Source organism: Dasypus novemcinctus, chromosome 19, assembly GCF_030445035.2.
Source record: "Dasypus novemcinctus isolate mDasNov1 chromosome 19, mDasNov1.1.hap2, whole genome shotgun sequence".
Lineage (NCBI taxonomy): Eukaryota > Metazoa > Chordata > Mammalia > Cingulata > Dasypodidae > Dasypus > Dasypus novemcinctus.
The window spans coordinates 51,947,916-51,965,414 of NC_080691.1; the positions used below are offsets into that span (position 1 = coordinate 51,947,916).

General features: G+C 44.2%; 1 protein-coding gene across 3 annotated transcripts in view; it reads right to left on the bottom strand.

Moving 5' to 3' along the window:
• Positions 1-17,499, bottom strand: part of HIRA (histone cell cycle regulator) — a 121,316-nt gene that overhangs the window by 66,555 nt on the left and 37,262 nt on the right. For all 3 annotated transcript variants that reach the window (XR_011646541.1, XM_058281812.2, XM_058281814.2), the window contains 8 exons: positions 17,082-17,249; positions 15,363-15,476; positions 11,923-11,993; positions 11,101-11,206; positions 8,802-9,053; positions 7,785-7,870; positions 3,034-3,231; positions 834-995 (listed from right to left, as the gene is read on the bottom strand). Coding sequence is in view for 2 of the 3 variants with exons in the window: in XM_058281812.2 (XP_058137795.1) it covers positions 834-995; positions 3,034-3,231; positions 7,785-7,870; positions 8,802-9,053; positions 11,101-11,206; positions 11,923-11,993; positions 15,363-15,476; positions 17,082-17,249 (1,157 nt within the window). In the remaining variant the exon portion in view is untranslated. The remainder of the gene's footprint in view (positions 1-833; positions 996-3,033; positions 3,232-7,784; positions 7,871-8,801; positions 9,054-11,100; positions 11,207-11,922; positions 11,994-15,362; positions 15,477-17,081; positions 17,250-17,499) is intronic.

Below are 17,499 nucleotides of genomic sequence, written 5' to 3' on the forward strand. Positions count from 1 at the left end.
ACCGCCCAGGGCTGCCAAGTCTCCAGCCACCTCAGTGGGATGAAACCTCAAGAGGATGGTACTCAGATACCAGCCTCTCTAGGAAGGTGGTTAACCCCACCCTTTACTTTTGCCAACCCCTGATTCACTAAGTACACAGTAAGCTCCTGATAATGGTTGGGGCTTAGAAGGAGGGGCGCTGACAAGATGCAGAGAAGCTGGGTGCAGTGGAACACAATGCTTTCTACTGGCAGAGTCTACACATATTCTCTCCTTCAATTCCAAGAAACAAAGGACTACATCCTATGTGACTTGGTTTATTATGTGCTAGAGTAGGTGCAGGGAATGGGCAAGTAGTCTAAAGCCTGCAACAGCTCAGAAGCCTATCTGACTTCACAAAGACCCTACCTAAATCACCTTTATCACATCTCCCTACCTACTGGTCAGTTCTGAGCAAAGGGCCAGCATTTCCAAGGTGCTATCAGTACCAGAATAATCTCTCTCTTCAACCATTCTCTTTCTCCTTTTTGGCAAACTCTGGTTTCCAAACAAGCATACAATTTTCAACTTAGCTTCTGCGTTGACCAGCCCTCATACCTTTGCCCTTGTTGTTTTGCTGCCTACTGTGTGCCTTTCCTCAGAGTTGCTCCCAGGCATCTTCCCAGTTGAAGGAGCCTCTCCTTTCTCCTTAAGCCAGTAGCTGCCTAAGGTCTCTGCAGTCTGTACTTGAGTGACTGGAGTCCATTCTCTTAGAGGAGAGCAGGCTTCTTGGTGGGAAAGTAGACACTGTGCTGCTGGCCCTGAGTCTGCACCCTCCTCAGGTTCTCTGAGCCCCATGCTAAGCTACCACTTACCTTTCAACAGATGTTGGAGTCACACTCGTCAAGGCAGGAGCACCTGACGTGGCTTTGGATCGCTCTGTGAATCGGGAGTCAAACGCTTTCATGGGTTCAATCTTGGATGGGGTGGTTAATACGGAGGGTGATGACGCAGCAGGAGCAGAGGTAGCATTCACACTGGGGGAGGTGTTGGGGTGAAGATGAGAGCACATCAAGCAGAATCCATGAAAGAACTGGGAGTTTAGGATTTTGCACCAAGGCATAAATACCAAAATTTTATAAGCAATTTCAAGGTCCAATCTACTGTTTCCATGTCTTTAATATTTTCATGTGTTAAAATTCTAGAAGTTTGGCTACTTGAGAAGGTCATGTGCAATGCATTCACGTGTGCCCCTTTACATTGTTCTGAGAACTTTTGGGGGGTAGCATGAGACCTATAAAGTGATTTTTAAAAAACACTTTCCTCCAACTATACTGCTCCTTTGCCACAATTTGAGTACAGCATCTCTATCCAAAACTACTCCAACCACCAGCCTTTCCTTCTTCAACAATGGGTCTGACAAAAAGAGCTCCCACTTGGGGTCCTGTAACCAGTCTATTCCTGGCCTTCATCCTTACCCAAGTCCCTGCTGGTCTTGGTGGCTCCTCCTAGCTCTCACTGGGACAATTACATATTTTCAGCATTCTCCTCTAAGTGCTCAACCCAGAACCCCTGCATTCTATTGCACAGAGAAAGGAAAGGCCCAGCTTCTCTCCATGCCCAAGGTCAACCCCACATGCTTGGTCCTGAAGCTGACCTTATTCAGGCTAACTCCTCCTGGATCTAGCCCACTCTCCTGGACCCACACCAGATGCCTGGTAGTTATTCCGAACAGCATTTTCCTCTTCCCTAACTGGAGACCACCAAGTTCTGTACGGCCAACCTCTGAAACATTTCTCAGATTTGGTGCTATCTGTCCTTTCCCAGGGCCCAGACAGAGACCAGGCCTTCATGCTTCCTCCCTGGATGTTTTGCTCCTTAACTGGATATCCTGCTCTATCTCCTTCTCCAATCCACCCTCACACCTCCCTTATAGCAGTGGCACTTCTCCCTTAGGGAATGCCTCCATGGCCATGAAATCATGACCTAGAAGGAAGAGGCTACAATAACAAGACCCCATCTCCACCAATGTAGAATCAAAGAGATTCTACATGGCAGTCGCTAAATTTGGGCAGTACTACCTGCTGGAGTGATTGTCCTAAAATGCAACCCCCAGAGTTTTCTCTGTCACTCCATAGTCCCAGAGTACCTGTTTCAGCACAGAAGCTTAGCTTTCCCCTCTCTTTTCTGCCACTCCCCAAGGACTCTGGGCTATGCTCTGGCTGCTGTCCCTACTCTCTTTTCCTTCCCTCCTGGTTGGCCTGTATCCACATTCCCCTCCCCTGGGCAGAACATCTCTCAGTGAAGTCTTCCTGTGGCTTGCTCACTCTCACACTGCTTGAATGGTTAGCCATTTCTGCCCAGGGGATCCTAGGAGCTATCCAAACAACCACATGGCTTCCCCTTCTCTCACCAGCCTATACAACCCTGAGAATAGGATGAATCAACCTATCACCTGTGGATGTCTGGGCCCTAGTATAGTATATAACCCACAGCAGCCACTGGGCAAATGTTTGCTGATGGAATAGCTCCTAGCTCTTATTGATGTTTACCTCATGCTTTCTCACTTCTAATTTGGTTTCCAGGTAATGGTCAGTGAAAATGTCAGCTCGGAGTGAATATAATTTTGAGGGTGGTGAGGTAAGCCTGTACCCTAGCACTGGAGCATCTTGGGTGGGATGAGTGAGTGTGGTGATGCTCCCGTCAGAGTCAAATAGGGGTTTAAACCCTAGAAATATAAATCCACCTCCAGAGTAGCAGTGCAGTCCCACCAGAAGGTGGTTTGGCCCGCAGGCAGTGTTCTCACCCTTAGTAGCCCAACACTGGCAATGTTTATTTCCCCCAGAAACACAGCATGGTTCAGTTATGATATCCCCTTTGGGAAGTCCTTATGGCTCTGTAGATCAAAGACTCACTTGGACAAGTTCCCTACTTCTAAGCAAGCCCTCATCTGAAATCTTTCTTTTTTTATTGAAGGGGCCACAAAGTAAAAACAGAACTAAAATCTCCATTCCTGCAACTGTGCACAAACATGAACTTTCCCAGGGACAGAAGTAAGCTTTAGCATGCACTAACCTGTCTTTATTGACAGATTCGCCTACAGGCTTGGCGCCAGCTGCCGCCATAGGCTCTGTGGAAGGCTTCGAGGCTCCAAAGGAGTTGGGGGTACTGGAATCCAGTGGCAGTAGCTGCGGATTGCTGTGAGAGGAAAGCATGGTGCCCGCCAGGGAACCGGAGAGTGGGATGCTGTTAAAGAATGCCGTGGAGAAGTCCCTGTCACCAAGTAAGAAAGAAAGTCAACTTCAAAAATTAATCACATAAACTATTTTCTACATTCTAAATAAGTTTTCTTTCACCTTGGGAATAAGGCAATATATTTTCCTGGAAGAAATTTTGGAAAGCTACAGAAAAGCAAAGAGAAAATTAAAATGACTTGATATATTTAATTGAATGTAAGATGTCATCAATTATAAGATGCACTAATATACTTTTTCAGTAAGAAAGAAAAAAAAGTTACCAATTTTAAGTCAGATGTCATTGACTGAAGAGGTACACTTTGATTTTGGAGGTGTTAAAATGTCAAACGTGTCTTAGAACTAATAAAACACAGCATATAGAGAGGGCCTCCCCTTTGGTCAGGGCTATATGGCAAACCCCTGGATGGATGAACCATAATTTCCCCACTGAGCCTCTACCAGGCTGTCTCCCAATCTTTTCTATAGCAGATGCTGATGCAACAGGGGACACCATATTGCTACTAAAGACTGAGGGCCCAGGACAGACCTCCTGGTTCTGACACCCCTGCCCTCCACAAGCTCTGTGATGCTGGATGCCTGAACCCACTCTGTACCTCAGCTTAGGTTCTATCTGCAAAGCAGGAGGTCATAGGACCCTCCCCACGAGTGTCTCTCAGGACTAAAATAGTTAATACAGCCTACACTTAGAACAGAGAGTAGGTGCTTAACCATGTTTACTATTAAAATTGCCATTACACTTGTCATTTCATACATTGTATGGGATAAATTTCTAGAACTAGACCTCCAACAGCAAATGGAATGTTCACTGACGATTTCTGATAAATATTTCTAAAGGATCCTTGAGTGTGTCTTTTCCCCACACCCTTACCAACAGTTTTATCAAATATTTTGTTATTTGTCAATCTGTCAAGTGAAAGATGGTATATTATTACAGCTGTGAGTGAAGGTGAACTTTTTCATATAGAAACATTTGATCTCCTTTCTTGTAAACTATTCGTATCTTTTGTCTGTTGTTCTACTTAGTTACTGATCTTTATTACTGATTTGAATGAGTTCTCAAAGAAAACAATTCCTTATATGAGAAGGAAATACTTTCTCTAGGTTGTTGTGTTTTGACTCTTTATAGTGGTTATTTTTCCTTGCAAAAAAATGTTTTTTTTAATTGCTATAAATTTTGTCACGTATAGAACTTTTAACTCCTGAGATTTAAAAAAATACTCTTACTTAGAGCCTCTAAAATTTTAAACAAAAAATTAAACATAAAAATCTTGCAACTGTTGAATGTTTAATTATAAATTGTAGGGTAGGGATCCAACTCTATTTCTAGAAGGCTACCAGGTAATCCTAACTCCATTTATTGAATTATTTAATATTTTACCATTGATGAGAAATGCTAGCTTTAAAATTCTCTAATATATTTGGGCCTACATCTGAATTTTCTATTCTTTTCCACAGCTTTGTCTATTTATATGTTAGTACCTCATTGTTTCAATTATAGCTTCAAAGTTTTAATATCTGATGGGGCCAGTCTTCCCTAATTAACATTTCGTCAGAAATATTTTGGCTATTCTTGTTTATGTTTTTCTACTTGAACTCTGGAATCAGCTTGTCTGACCCTGAAAATTCCTGTGGTTATTATTTTCTGGCTCATGCTAAATTTAAAGGGAAATTGACATCTTTATGATATTGAATTATCCTAGCTAAATAATCAACAGTATGCATTTCTAGCTCTTTTGAGTTGCTCAGCAAGATTATAAAATTTTTCTTCATAAAGAGCTACATTTCTACTCACATTTTAGGTATTTCATTTGTGAATGGTATTACTTGACCTTATTATGTTGGTTGTATTCAACTATCTTTGTCTTCTTTAATTGTCTATGGCAGTTTTTTCCATTTGATTCTCTTATAGCTCATATCACCTTTAAACAATGATATAATTTACCTCATCCTTTCCAATTGTTACAACTTATTCTTTCTTTCAACTAACTGCATAGACTAGACCTTCTATTTTATGGTTACAAGAGTAGACATTTGTTTGGTTTCTGAATTTATTTGAAACAAGACAATTTACCATGTTAAGAAAGCACCCACCAACTTCATTTAGTTGAGTTTTAAATCTCTTAAATTCTTTTTTTTTTTTTTTTTGCTTTTATAAAGTAGATTTGTGATAAAAGCTTAAAGTTCCAAGGCCATGAAAAGTTTAACCCGAGGCACCATTAATAGGTGCTTTCTCACCAAAGTCAGCTACCATGTGTTGAAGCAAGATGGTGAGCAATCTCTCTGGTCTCTGCCTTCCCCTCCGAGTTTTCTCTCCCATGCTCAGCTCCTCCCACTTTCTTCCTGATTTCTTTTTTTTTTAATTCTCTTAAATTCTTATGAGGTTGAATTTTACTAACATGACTTTTAAGCATCTATTCGATGACAACATAATTTATTTCTTTTGATCTGTTAACATATACAATTAAGTTTCCCAAAATTTGAACCTCCTTGCTTTCCTGACATAAACCTTACTTGGTCACAGCATATTAGTCTTTTAATATGTTATAATATTTTATTCAGGATTTTATTTTGATATTCAGAAGTGAGACTTGACCTGGAATTTATTATGTTCTATATTTATCATGTTTTGATACAAATATGTTCAATTCATGAAAAAAAATATTTGCAAGCATTCCTTTTTTCCTATGCACTAGGACATGTGAAATAGTATCAGTATATTCTTTAAAAGCTTGTTAGAATTCTCTTGTGAAGGCTTCTTACTCTGATGGCTTTGGTGGGGATAATTCTTTGATAATGCCCTTTATTTCTTCTATAATAACTCATCAGTGCAGATTTTCTTCAGTTTTGGCCATTTTACTTTCCTTAAAATATTCATTTCCAAATTTATTTGCACAGAGTTCAGCATTCTCTTATCCTTTTGATTTATTCTTTTTCTCTGATTATTCCACACTTATTTCTAGTTTGAATATTTGTGGGTTTTTCTCCTTTTGGATGCACCAAGCTAATAATTTACTTGTTCCATTGTTATTTAACAAGGGAATCTAGAGGGTGAAAAAGCTCCTAAGACCAAAGGAAGCAAGTTCTGGTGCCAGAAATATGCACCCTATGCAGAAAGCTGGCTTCAGGCCAAGTGGGAAGCTCTCCCCTGTCCCCATAGGTGAGGCCTAGAAGGACCCACAGAACAAAAGTGCCACCATCACTGCACCACCTCCACTTCTGCAAACCTCATTCACTCCCAAAATATTTCACATACTTGGTCTCACTTTGCCCTAATACAAGTGAGACAGGTGACTTTGCTCCTATAGATTCACAATGAGAAAATGGCTTGAGCAGAGGAAAAATCACTGTTCTAGGAGGAGTTTCCCTGATCCTGGCTCTGCCCTCTGGGACCCAAATGCCTGCACAGCTAACATGAGGACGTTGAGCCAGCATATCGTATCATTAAAGGCCTCTTCAGACTCAAGGAAGATTAGGAAAAACTCATGAAGATTTCAAAAGTGTGAAGGACTGCTCTACATGTTCTCCACAAAATACCTCTTGTTGTCCTGAGCAGATTAGTTGAATGATTATAATACCAAAAGTAAATGATAAGGGGGGCTAGTTCTTTCACACAGGGCCTGATTTCCTTTGAACCAACACATATCATTTTGGGGAGAATGACCAATCCAAAAGCAAATGTGTGACAACAACAGCAAATGGTGAATGAGTCCACTTGCCCTTCTCTATTCATCACAATGCAATGTGTCTCAGAACCCTACCCTCCACCCAGCAATTCCACTTCTGGGAATTATGTGGCGGGAACAGCTATAGATGGACTCAAAGATTCATTTACCATCATTTAAAGCTGGACCAACCCAGAATCCACAAGTAAGGGCATGGGTACATAAATCATGGTGCTTTCATAGACTGGGCGTGTGGACAATCAGCAAGCCAAGGCTTCAGAGGACTATTTATTAAAATGGGTGAAAGGTTAAGACACAGTAATAAGTGGGGGAAAAAAAAGCAGGTTACAATACATCAGGTATGACCCGATTACACACAAACCCACATTCAGAGAACAAAATCTGGAAGTAACACTGTTAACAGTGGTTTTATCAGAGAGACTAGATTATGGGGATTAGGACAATGCTTATGTTCTTTAGGTTTTTATATTTTCTAAAGTTTCAACAGTGGGAATACATTACTATCAAATCAGAAAAAAAGTTTATAAAAGGAAAAAGAAAAAATCAGTTTGCCCTTTTGACCTAGTGAATCTTCCAATGCTCCGCAAAAACTAATCCACAGCAGGAGGAAGACACCTGATCTTGAGGAGTTGCCACCGGCCTTTTAGCTCCCCTGGCCTCAGACCTCTCCTACCATCCCTCTGCACAAGTGAAGCATGTGCCAGAGCCATGGGCACATGTGAGGAGCTGGTGGGAAGCTGGGCTGAACAACCTCGCTTTCACATGCTCCAGATCTGATGGTCCAAGAACCTGTGAAAACCCTGACCATGAAAGTGCTGACTGGTGAAAGGAGACAGGAAGACCTCCTCAGAGAAGGTCACAGAAAGCTCGGAGAATGAACAAATACCCAGTGTCCAGCTGTGCTATGCAGAGAGGCGTGATTCTTCTCCGACCATCTGCCGTCCGAGTCTCAACTTGTTTCTTTAAAAGATTCTGGCAAGGTAGAGTGACAAAAATGAATGGAAAAGTTTCTGCCAAACATCAAAAAAAAAAAAAAAATAAGGTTTCTAAGGAAATTTATTCTAACTTCCCTTTCTACAATCTGTCTGGGACAGCTAAACTAAGCCACCTAATTAAAGAAGGAAGAATTTTTATCAGGATATGTACTCAACTCCCTGCACTGTAAAGAACAAGGGCACACATCTCTCAGTTGCACCAGCAATGAGCAACTATCAACAGCACCTCCACCTGGTAAGTTCCTAGGCCTACACTCTTTTATCTCTAAGGTGATTCCAACCCTTTTTCAGTTCCAGAGCTCCGTCTTCCCCTAACAGTTCAGACCAAAAGCTCTCAATCACACTTATATCTTTATCACCTGGGGCAGGTTTCAGCCTACACAAGCTGCTGAAGATGGTTTAAGTTCCCCAGGTGATCTCAACACTTCTCCTCTGCTGCTGGCCCATCTTCAAAACCCTAAGTCCCAGTAAAAGAGGGGCTTCCAAAGAAACTGAATATCTAACATAAATGAAGAAGGAGAAGCCCACAGATGTCTCCTAAGGGCAGCATGTGAAACCACTGTTTTCAGTATCTCGAGTTTCCAAAAAACACCAGCAGGTGAGGTTCAGAAGTTCCTCTAGCAAATGACCTCCTCTGGGGTTCCCTGGGACAAGGAAGCCTTTGATAAAAGTGCTTTAGGCCCAGTTACTGGCTCATGCACCTGAGGGCAACAGTCCTGCAGCAGGTTGGATACACCCTCCATCCAAGGAAGCAGCCCATCTTCACTTATGACTATGTTCCCACCCTCCACATCCTGGGCACACTGCCTATGCCCCACCCACCTGCCTGGTCCTCTAACCCATCCTGCTTCCCTCCCTGGGCTTGGCCCTGTGCCCATGCCCTTGGTGGCCTCAGGCTGAGCCCTCACCTTTCTGATGTCCTCTAGACTTTCCCCATTGACCACGCCTGTTACTGAGGCAGTGGAGCCTGTCTCTCTGGCCATGGCACTCTTTTGATCAAGCTGTTGTTGCTGCTGCTGCTGCTGCTGTTGCTGCTGCTGCTGCTGCTGCTGCCTCCGCTGATACTTGAGCATCTCAGGATTCTCAATGACAGCTGTGGAAAGCTGGGCCTCGGTCATGATGGCCAAGCTCTTTCCGTAGGTGGACTGGTGAATGCGGCTCTGGAGGAAGCAGAGAGGGAAAATAAGCTGCGTGTGAGCAGCAATACAGCCTATACAATCACTAGTGGGTGGACTGCAGCATGTGTTCTTCTGGTTTTGAGAATGAAAAGGGCTTAGGAATGGGGTCCCAGAGCCCTGGATGCCAGCTCTCACCGCCTCTCACCCTATTCTGCCTCTTATTGAGGAGCTAGCTGGAGAAGTCTGTACCCTCGCCAGGTATTCACAGGCCCCTGTGTATCTATAGCTGGGGATGAAAGCAAATGAGATAACTAACAAGTAAACATCTATCACATGGTCTTGCATAGTACTAAGGACAATAAACATGTCCTGAACTGAAAATAAGATGCTCAAATCTCTAACTTAAGGTCTTTAACTCACTCCAAGGACTGCAAATGCTCTTTGCAGATCACATATTGAAACCAATGGTCTATACCCACTGCTCTTGTCTAGATATCTACTCCCACATGGTTGGAGGTCCCCATGGAGCTGATAGCAGTGTCTCTAACAGCAAGGGAAAACCTTGACACAGCAGACCTGAGGGAAATTCTTCTCTGGCACTGCCGCCATCATGTCCTGATCTTTCTTGGTGGGGTCCCTACCCTCCCATATTCTCAGGTATGATTAGTCCTGTGCTGTAACAAGCTGACAGGAACCCCCTGGGAGCAGCGGTGTCCACAGCATACATAGCACTGGCACCTGTAAAAGTGTGATGAGGAACAGACCCTCACGATGCAAAAGACCAAGGTGGTGTTTTGCCTGGGAGCAGGGACTATGGTTAATAGGGCACTTGCCTCACCCCTGAGGATGCCAGGGGTGGCGGTGGGGTTTGGGACCTGATCCTGCAGAGCCTGGCATGCCGGGATGTGCCTAGGCCCTCCCCTTTCTTCTTGCCACCTTGGCTTCTGTGCCCTAGAATCTCTAGCTAAAATCCAGAGTTTGTGTGATGTTTCCCTAATGTTCCTTAATGTCCCTGCCTGTCACTTGGGCAAAGACAGGTCAGATGGGGTTACATGAATCCCCACTCTGAGTCTCCAAGCCAGGGAAGTGTGCAGTGATCCCAGGCCACCTGCCTGACATGACAAGGTGGAAAGAAGACCTGAGGTCACTGAGACACCCTTCTTTGACAGAAAAATAACTTGATGCCTGGTGTAGCAGTAAACGTGACAGATCTTTCCCCTGAGGGGTTTATCTCCTAGTGGGAGATCCACTCAATAACACAAGAGAGAGCATCCTTGTGCAATAACATCATGAAGGGGAGAGCTGCCCAGTGCTCTGAGCTTTCACAGAGCTCCTTTCAGACAAATATGTCCCACTTAGATTTGGCAAAGGCTTCTCTGTAGAAAATGGGAGGTTTCAAGCTTACAGCAGGTAAAGCAGAGCCTTTCCCAAAGCCCTTGAAGAAGGGCACAGGACACACTGCCCCAGAGAACACAGAGGCAGTGGGCCTGGGTTCATGTCTCTGTTCTCACACCTAGGGGTCACACCTAGGGGATACACATGGCCATGGCCAAGGGACTTAACATTTTCAGGTTTAGTTACCTCATCACTGAAACAGATAAGCCTTGCCTTAAAGGGCTTTTGTGTAATTTAAATGCAGTAATATATGCAAAATGCATAGCCCAGAGTCTGGCATACAGTAAATGTTAGAAGTGATGAATATTACTATGAAAATTGCTGGTCTATGGCAACTTATGTCAGCACATGACAATGGGAAAGTGGCATGAGCAGGGACCTGTGGGGAGTCTCGACAGCTCTCCCAGAAAGAAACCCTCCCAGTGTATGTCTTGCTATCAGTACAAGAAGTACCCAAAATAGTAGTACTCTTTATTCCAGAACTTGATTCTGACATGAATCGAGACTTATATTTAAATTAACCTGTTTTGTACAGATAAGGATTACAATTTATAAAAGGCAACATGTCCATGATTCTCATGAGGAGGGGCCAATCAAAGGGGCCTTTCAGAGAATTGTGACCACTTTTCTGTGGCCCCGTAGTGCACAGCAGTCCCCAAGACCCTAGCCGGCAGTGTGCCTGCTGTTTGCCTACCTTCTCCTCCTCACTCAAGGGGTCTCCAAGCTCATCCTGGGAGAAGTCTAGGAATGCCACAGAGCCATCCATGGAGCACACCAGGATACCCAGTCCATTCAGAGTCCTGAAAGAGATAATGTGCCTGGAGCAGATGCCTGAGATGGATATCTGCACTTCAGAGGCTCGCTAGAGGACAGAGGGCATCCATTGCTCTAAGTAGATGTTCCTCTCTGTGCCTAGGGTGGACAGCAGCAGCCCAGAGGGCCTTAGTACCCTTTAGTCCCAATCACATGTACAAAGTATCTCTCACCATAGGTTTTGTGGTAACAATTGAGTTTATTTTTAGGATTAAGATAAATGTGCCTGGATAGGATTTTTTAAAGTGACACTTGCAAAATTTGTTAAGCTGTCTTTTATCTGTTATTTTGTTTTCTGAAGTTGAAATAAAGCTTATTAAAAAAATAATAATTTGAGGAAATGTACTTCTAAATAAGGTCACTGAGCAGCAAATAAGTCCCCAAAGGGAAGCTATTATGATCAGTGTAACGACAGTGAGGTGTAACCCTACCAAGACTTTATCATTCTCCTTTCCTTAGAGAAATCTCAGTTTAACTGTGAAGACATTTTCCAGGGGCCAGTCCTCAAAAGAGCGAGAAGCACTATAGGACACATTCTTACCACACTGGGGCACGTGCCAACGGCACCCCTGGTGCCTGTTCCTGCTTGACACCTGGGAGGGGCCACTGGCTGGCTGACTCTGACCACATCCAGGAAGCCTCAGGTTCCAAGGCATGACTCCTCCATTCTCAGCCCATGCACCCTAACAGGAATCCATCTTACCAGGAGATATCCATGATGGACTTGTCAAACAACTCATGGATGACAACAAGAGGCCGCTTCAGACACGTGAGCTGAAAGGAAAGCAGCAGCAATGGTTAATAAAGTTACTGAAAACCCCTTTTGTCCTCTCAGCCAAGTTGACACTCCCAGTCATAAGAGCCTTGCTCAGTTTCTCTGCTGACATACGGGGCATATTCAACTCGATTTAAATAGCAACTGCTGTGTCCCAGAGTGTAGAAACCTAAGCACGCCAAAAGTATGTACACCAGAGTGGCCCCTGCCTCGGGAGCTGCAGTAGTCTGGCAGAGGAGACGGCTTTATACATGGAAAATTAGCTTTATCCATGCTGGTGGAGAAGGCAGAGAGGAAGGAAGCTCTGGAAGGGCTCTGATCTGAGCAGAGGGATGGCCCATGGGTAGAGATTATAGAAAGTCTACTGAGCAGGGGAAGCAAAGGTAGCTCCCAGGGCAGGAAAAGGCCCCAAAGAAGCCCCAGAACATATGCTCTGGGCCAGAGAAGTCCTGGTACACATTTATCCAAGGCTCAGTATTAACAGGTTGTACAAGTAATGCATGCTTACTCTACAAAGGATGAGTGGAGAGTACCTGAACACATAAAAATAGTGTTACGTTTCCCTTTACCCAAACCCAAAGTTAACTGCTATTAATACTTGTCTGAATTATATTCTTCTATGTTATGCAAGCATTTCCTTTATTCTTTGAAATTAAGCCCATGATGTTCCTGCTTTGCCAATCAACACACCAATAAGCATTTCGTTAAGACATTCTGTAAAATCTTTCTCAAGGTATGCCTAATGTTCACCACAGGCACATTCATCTAGTCACACTCATGTGGGAACTGCACTGCCTCCTTGTTCTCAGTTCCATACAAAAGTCTCTGACCACCCTACTGATAGGTCCTGTGCAATGGAGTGATAGAGTAGCTGGGAACCCACTTTCTGGACCCCACCAGGCTGCCCTACTTTTGCTCCTGTCCACAGCCTGAGACAGGTGCCTGGCAGGGAAGGCAGAGCTGTAGCAGTCCTGGTCCTCAGGAGAGCACCCTAAATCCACTGCCAGAAAAAAGCAGCCCTGACTGCTCCTATGCCTATTCCTCCCTCCGATAAATACGTCTGCAGACCCCTGAGAAATCTGGAGCCATGTGACCCTTCTAAGAGACATGAATGAGCATGTGTCAGCTGTGGTGTGGTCCCAGCAGCAGTTCAGCCCTGGGTGGAGAGGAGCCCTCCCTAGGGGCAGTGCCTGAACTGGAGAAGAGCATGCACTAACTGCCCACTACAGCACTATCCTTCAGGTTCTGGGATGTAGGTTAAGTGAACGCTAGGCCTGGAAAATCCAGATGTACACAGCAAGAGACTTCTCTGTAACAAACAACTGTAATAAACACAGCCAGAGGATAATCTTCAGCTCCACGACTTCAAATCCACTGTGCTAATAAGGAAATAAAGACTTTTAAAAGAATCTTTCATTTGTGTACTTTGCTTCATCAAACACCTAACAGCTTAGCACAAGGAGGTCTCGGGAGCCCATGGGACATGGCAATGAGTTCACTGACAGCAGTAGCATGTGACTTTGGAAGTCAGTGGCAGAACTACCTTCTGTCCCTCCTGTGATGCCTTCTGCCCACACCTGTAGACACAACCACCTGAGGTCTCTTATCTGACAGAACACCTGCCTGTGCCAACAAAGAACTCACTGACCCTCCAGGAATTAGGCAGTCACAGCCAACATGACTGACTCCTGACACAGAGACTGTTATTGAGTCAAAGAGCTATGACTGAGAAACTTGCATAGTTCTCACCCATCACCCCGTCACCAAGTATTTATAGAGACCCTGTGATGTGGAGGGCACAGAGCTAGGATGGGAAGAGGTACAAAGAGGTTTAAGATGCGGTTCCTCCACTGAGTGTACCTTTTGGAAAAATGTACAAAGTATGGGTCTTCATAACACAGTGAACCATGTGGTGGAAGATGTACTGTGGTTAAAAGCACAAATATGAGCATGTTCTCTCATGAACTATAACAAATGTACAATACCAATATATAGTGCTAATAGGGGGTATGTGGAAAAAATATACCAAGTGTATGCTGTGGACCATAGTTAGTGTTAACAGTCTGATCATGTTCTTTCATAATCTGTAACAAATGTTCCACAAAAATGTAAGGTGTTAGTAGAGGGGTGAGGTATGTGAATTCTGCACTTGTGCATGACTATCTTTTAAGTTCACAACTTCTCTTGAAAAAAAAAAAAAAGATGTGGCTCCTCCGTATGGGAACTCAGTGCTTTCTGCAGTTATTTTTGGTGCCTCATTTCAGAGGCTGCCATCTAGTAAGGAACACAAAATACACAGCCTCACCCGTCCCAGTGTCACCTGATGGGTTAAACAGACAAATAAATGAAGGTATCATTTTGCCCTTTTTTTTTTGTGGATAAAAGTATATATTTGTCTTGATTACATATCTAGGAGTGGAATTGCTGGGTCACATGGATAGCTATGACAGAAACTGCCAAATGCTTTTTAAAAGTGCTTGTACCAATTTAAACACCACCAGCAATTTATTAGCTCCAGCTAACCATATTCTTGCCAACATGTGGTACTCTTATTTGAAAAATTTTAATTCTTAAATTTTAGTCATTTCACTATTGCATGAAGTGAAAAAAATTAACACATATATTCACAAAAAAGACTTACACAAGAACATTCATATCAACTTTAGTCATAATATTTCAAACCTGGAACAACCCCAATGTCCGTCAAGAGGAGAGTGTATCAACAAATGGTTTTATTTCAAACAGTAGAATGCTACATAGCAACAATAAGGAATAAACTTATTAAATGCAACAACATGGATGAATCTAAAAAACTATGCTGGTGAAAGAAAAGCTAGACACATTTATATGAAGTTCAAGAGCAGGCAAAACTCTTCTATGGTGACAGAAGATGTTAGAGTGGTTGCCTGTGTGGGGGTATGGGGTCTTGACTGAGAAGAGACCAGAAGGAGCATGCTGGGATGGGGGTATAAACATATATAAAAAATTCAAAGAACTGAACACTTAAGAGTAATGCACTTCATTCACATTACATATAGATACACACTTTTTTTAAAGGAAGCAAACACAACATGCTAACAAGGGTGCTGATTATTGAAAGGTCCCAAGTCCAGTGCCATGCACTGGGGATCAGAGGAGGCCTCTCTTGGCTAGGCCTCAAGGCTCCTGAGAGGGAGAGAGCACACAGGCTGGGGTCCAGGTACAGTCAGTCTCCAGCACTTCCTTCGAGGGTACTGGAAGGCCTATAGCCTTTCAAAGAAAGGCTGAACCCAGGGTGCAGGGCAGAATGGGAAAGGAAGAGATCTGCAGACTTGGCTCATCCACCCTCACCCAGCCACTGCGGCTAAAGTTTGTGGTGGCGGACTCACCCAGACAGAGAGTGAGCGGTCCTTGCTGCCGACAGCACAGCAGCAGTATGGGCAGCTGGGCTTTGCAGAGCTCCCATTCTTCTGCTTCTTTTTGAAGATTTTAGGGTTGAATTTCTAAAGCCAAATGACAAAAATTAAAATAATTAATCAAGCACCAAGCGTGTATCCTACGCCCAAGCATTAGAACCATACTCAAATGCCAGTCCCCAGGCTCCTGTGCTGGGATTGAGCCACAGACACTTAGCATGCCTTATTCCACCTTCTCCAGAATCTGACGAGGCACTTTGCTAATGATGAACAGAGGCTTGGTGTGGTCATAAACATGCTCATTCACCCATGATCAAGTGGGGAAAGGAGAAGCTAGTCTGGCCAACTCTCCATTTCAAGACGAGCAGCCAGGCCGATGGGACAGGGAGTTACTGTGCCCTCCTGGACTGAAGAGGGTGGGGGCTCTTAGCTCAGACTTGGAATCCCAAGACAGGACAGCTGAGGGGGAAGGAGGGTAAATTCTTAGGGGAAGAGAGAGGCTGCTGTCTGGGGGCCTCTGGGGTGTTAAGAATGTAGAACCAGAGGCAAGAGCCATGGTGTGTGCCTCCACCCCCACCATCTGGGCTGCAGGCTCTCTTGGGCACATGGCTCCTCCATGGGGCTAGTGTCCTGGTCCCAGAACTATTGCTCTGAGGATGGTTGGGAGACCATGTAAAGAGAAGCACCAGGTTAACTGTGAAGCAGTGATTTTCAAGCATCTGAGAAGAAGGCTTTGGTTTCAAACAAAATCCTACTGGACTCAAGTAAAAGAAAACTGAAAGAATATTTTATTCATATAAAATTTATATTTCAAATCACAATATATGATAGTTATTATCAATTCAAGCAATGGGAAAAATAAGGCTGTTTTAATGAACACAAAAAACTGGGACTGGGATTCTGGATGATCCTTCAGTTTTATCAACCATAGGCCACCAATCTATTTTGTTTTGGTTTCCCACTGTTGAGAAAATCCTGATTCTCATAGATTACCTGTAACTACTTAAAAGCTTGCCTTGGGCACTCTTAGGACACTCTTCAACTAAAGTAATTTGAAATCATAAAAGGAGAGTTAGGATGCTCTTTCAAGCCTGAAAAGAACAGCAGTCATCCCCATCTCCTGGGCTCTTTGCCCTCCACATCAAGAAGAGCAGCTGCAAACTCAGGTCAAGCCCTTCGGGGCTCCACAACAGGGCCTTTCCAGCTGTACCTGCCAGCACTGGGTTGGTGACAAGTGTCTGTGCCTTTCAGCTGGGCGAGTGGGACCTGCCAGGGTCACTATACAGAAGCAACCTGCGTCTGAAAAGGTTAGTGCAAAGCTAAAATATTCCTGAGCAATGGCTTATGTTATTAAATGTTTTCCAATAAAGAGTAAGCATGCGTTTTGTTTTGTAAAGCTAGTTCTTAAATATTCAAACTTAAATATTTAAGGTGAAATAAGCCAATGTGTGTAGAACCTTGGGAGCTGACCACCTCATTCTCCCATGCAACCCAGAACTGGAGAGACTGCAGCCTTGCCAGGCTTTCTCAGGAGACCAGCATATGCTCTGGGCTCCTAGGATGCATGCAGGCTAGCTGCAATAGCACACTAAGGGTGGTACCCATGGCTGGCTGACACAGGGTGGGGCTAATAGCCACCATGGCCCAAGGTCCACACTTTTCAGGACTTCCTTTGGGGCCAAGCACACTCACCACAACGGTTACAGCTTTTCGGTGTCCCACAAAATCCATGTTGGTTTTCCAGCCCTCCCGTTCGATGATCTGGGCAGTGGGGCCAGAGTTGTTCATGGCATGAGCGGATACCAGGTAGTGCCCATCAGGTGACCAGCTGAGCCGCAGCACATGGGTTGTCCCTCCACACTGAAAGAGACACCCTGGGGCTTGAGAGGAGCCTAGGCCAGATCTGTGACAAGACCGACCTCGAGAGTAGTCAGGGTTCTGATTACAAATGTGTGATGGTGGAACCCGCTTCCAAGCTTCTGTGTCTCACTGACAGCTGTAACCTCAATCTCCAACGAAAGGGCTCTCAGGCTGAATGAGTCTGGTAATGACCTGAACAGGGGGTACCGGCAGAGCACCGCAGGCACTGAGGGGACCGTGGAAAAGTTCC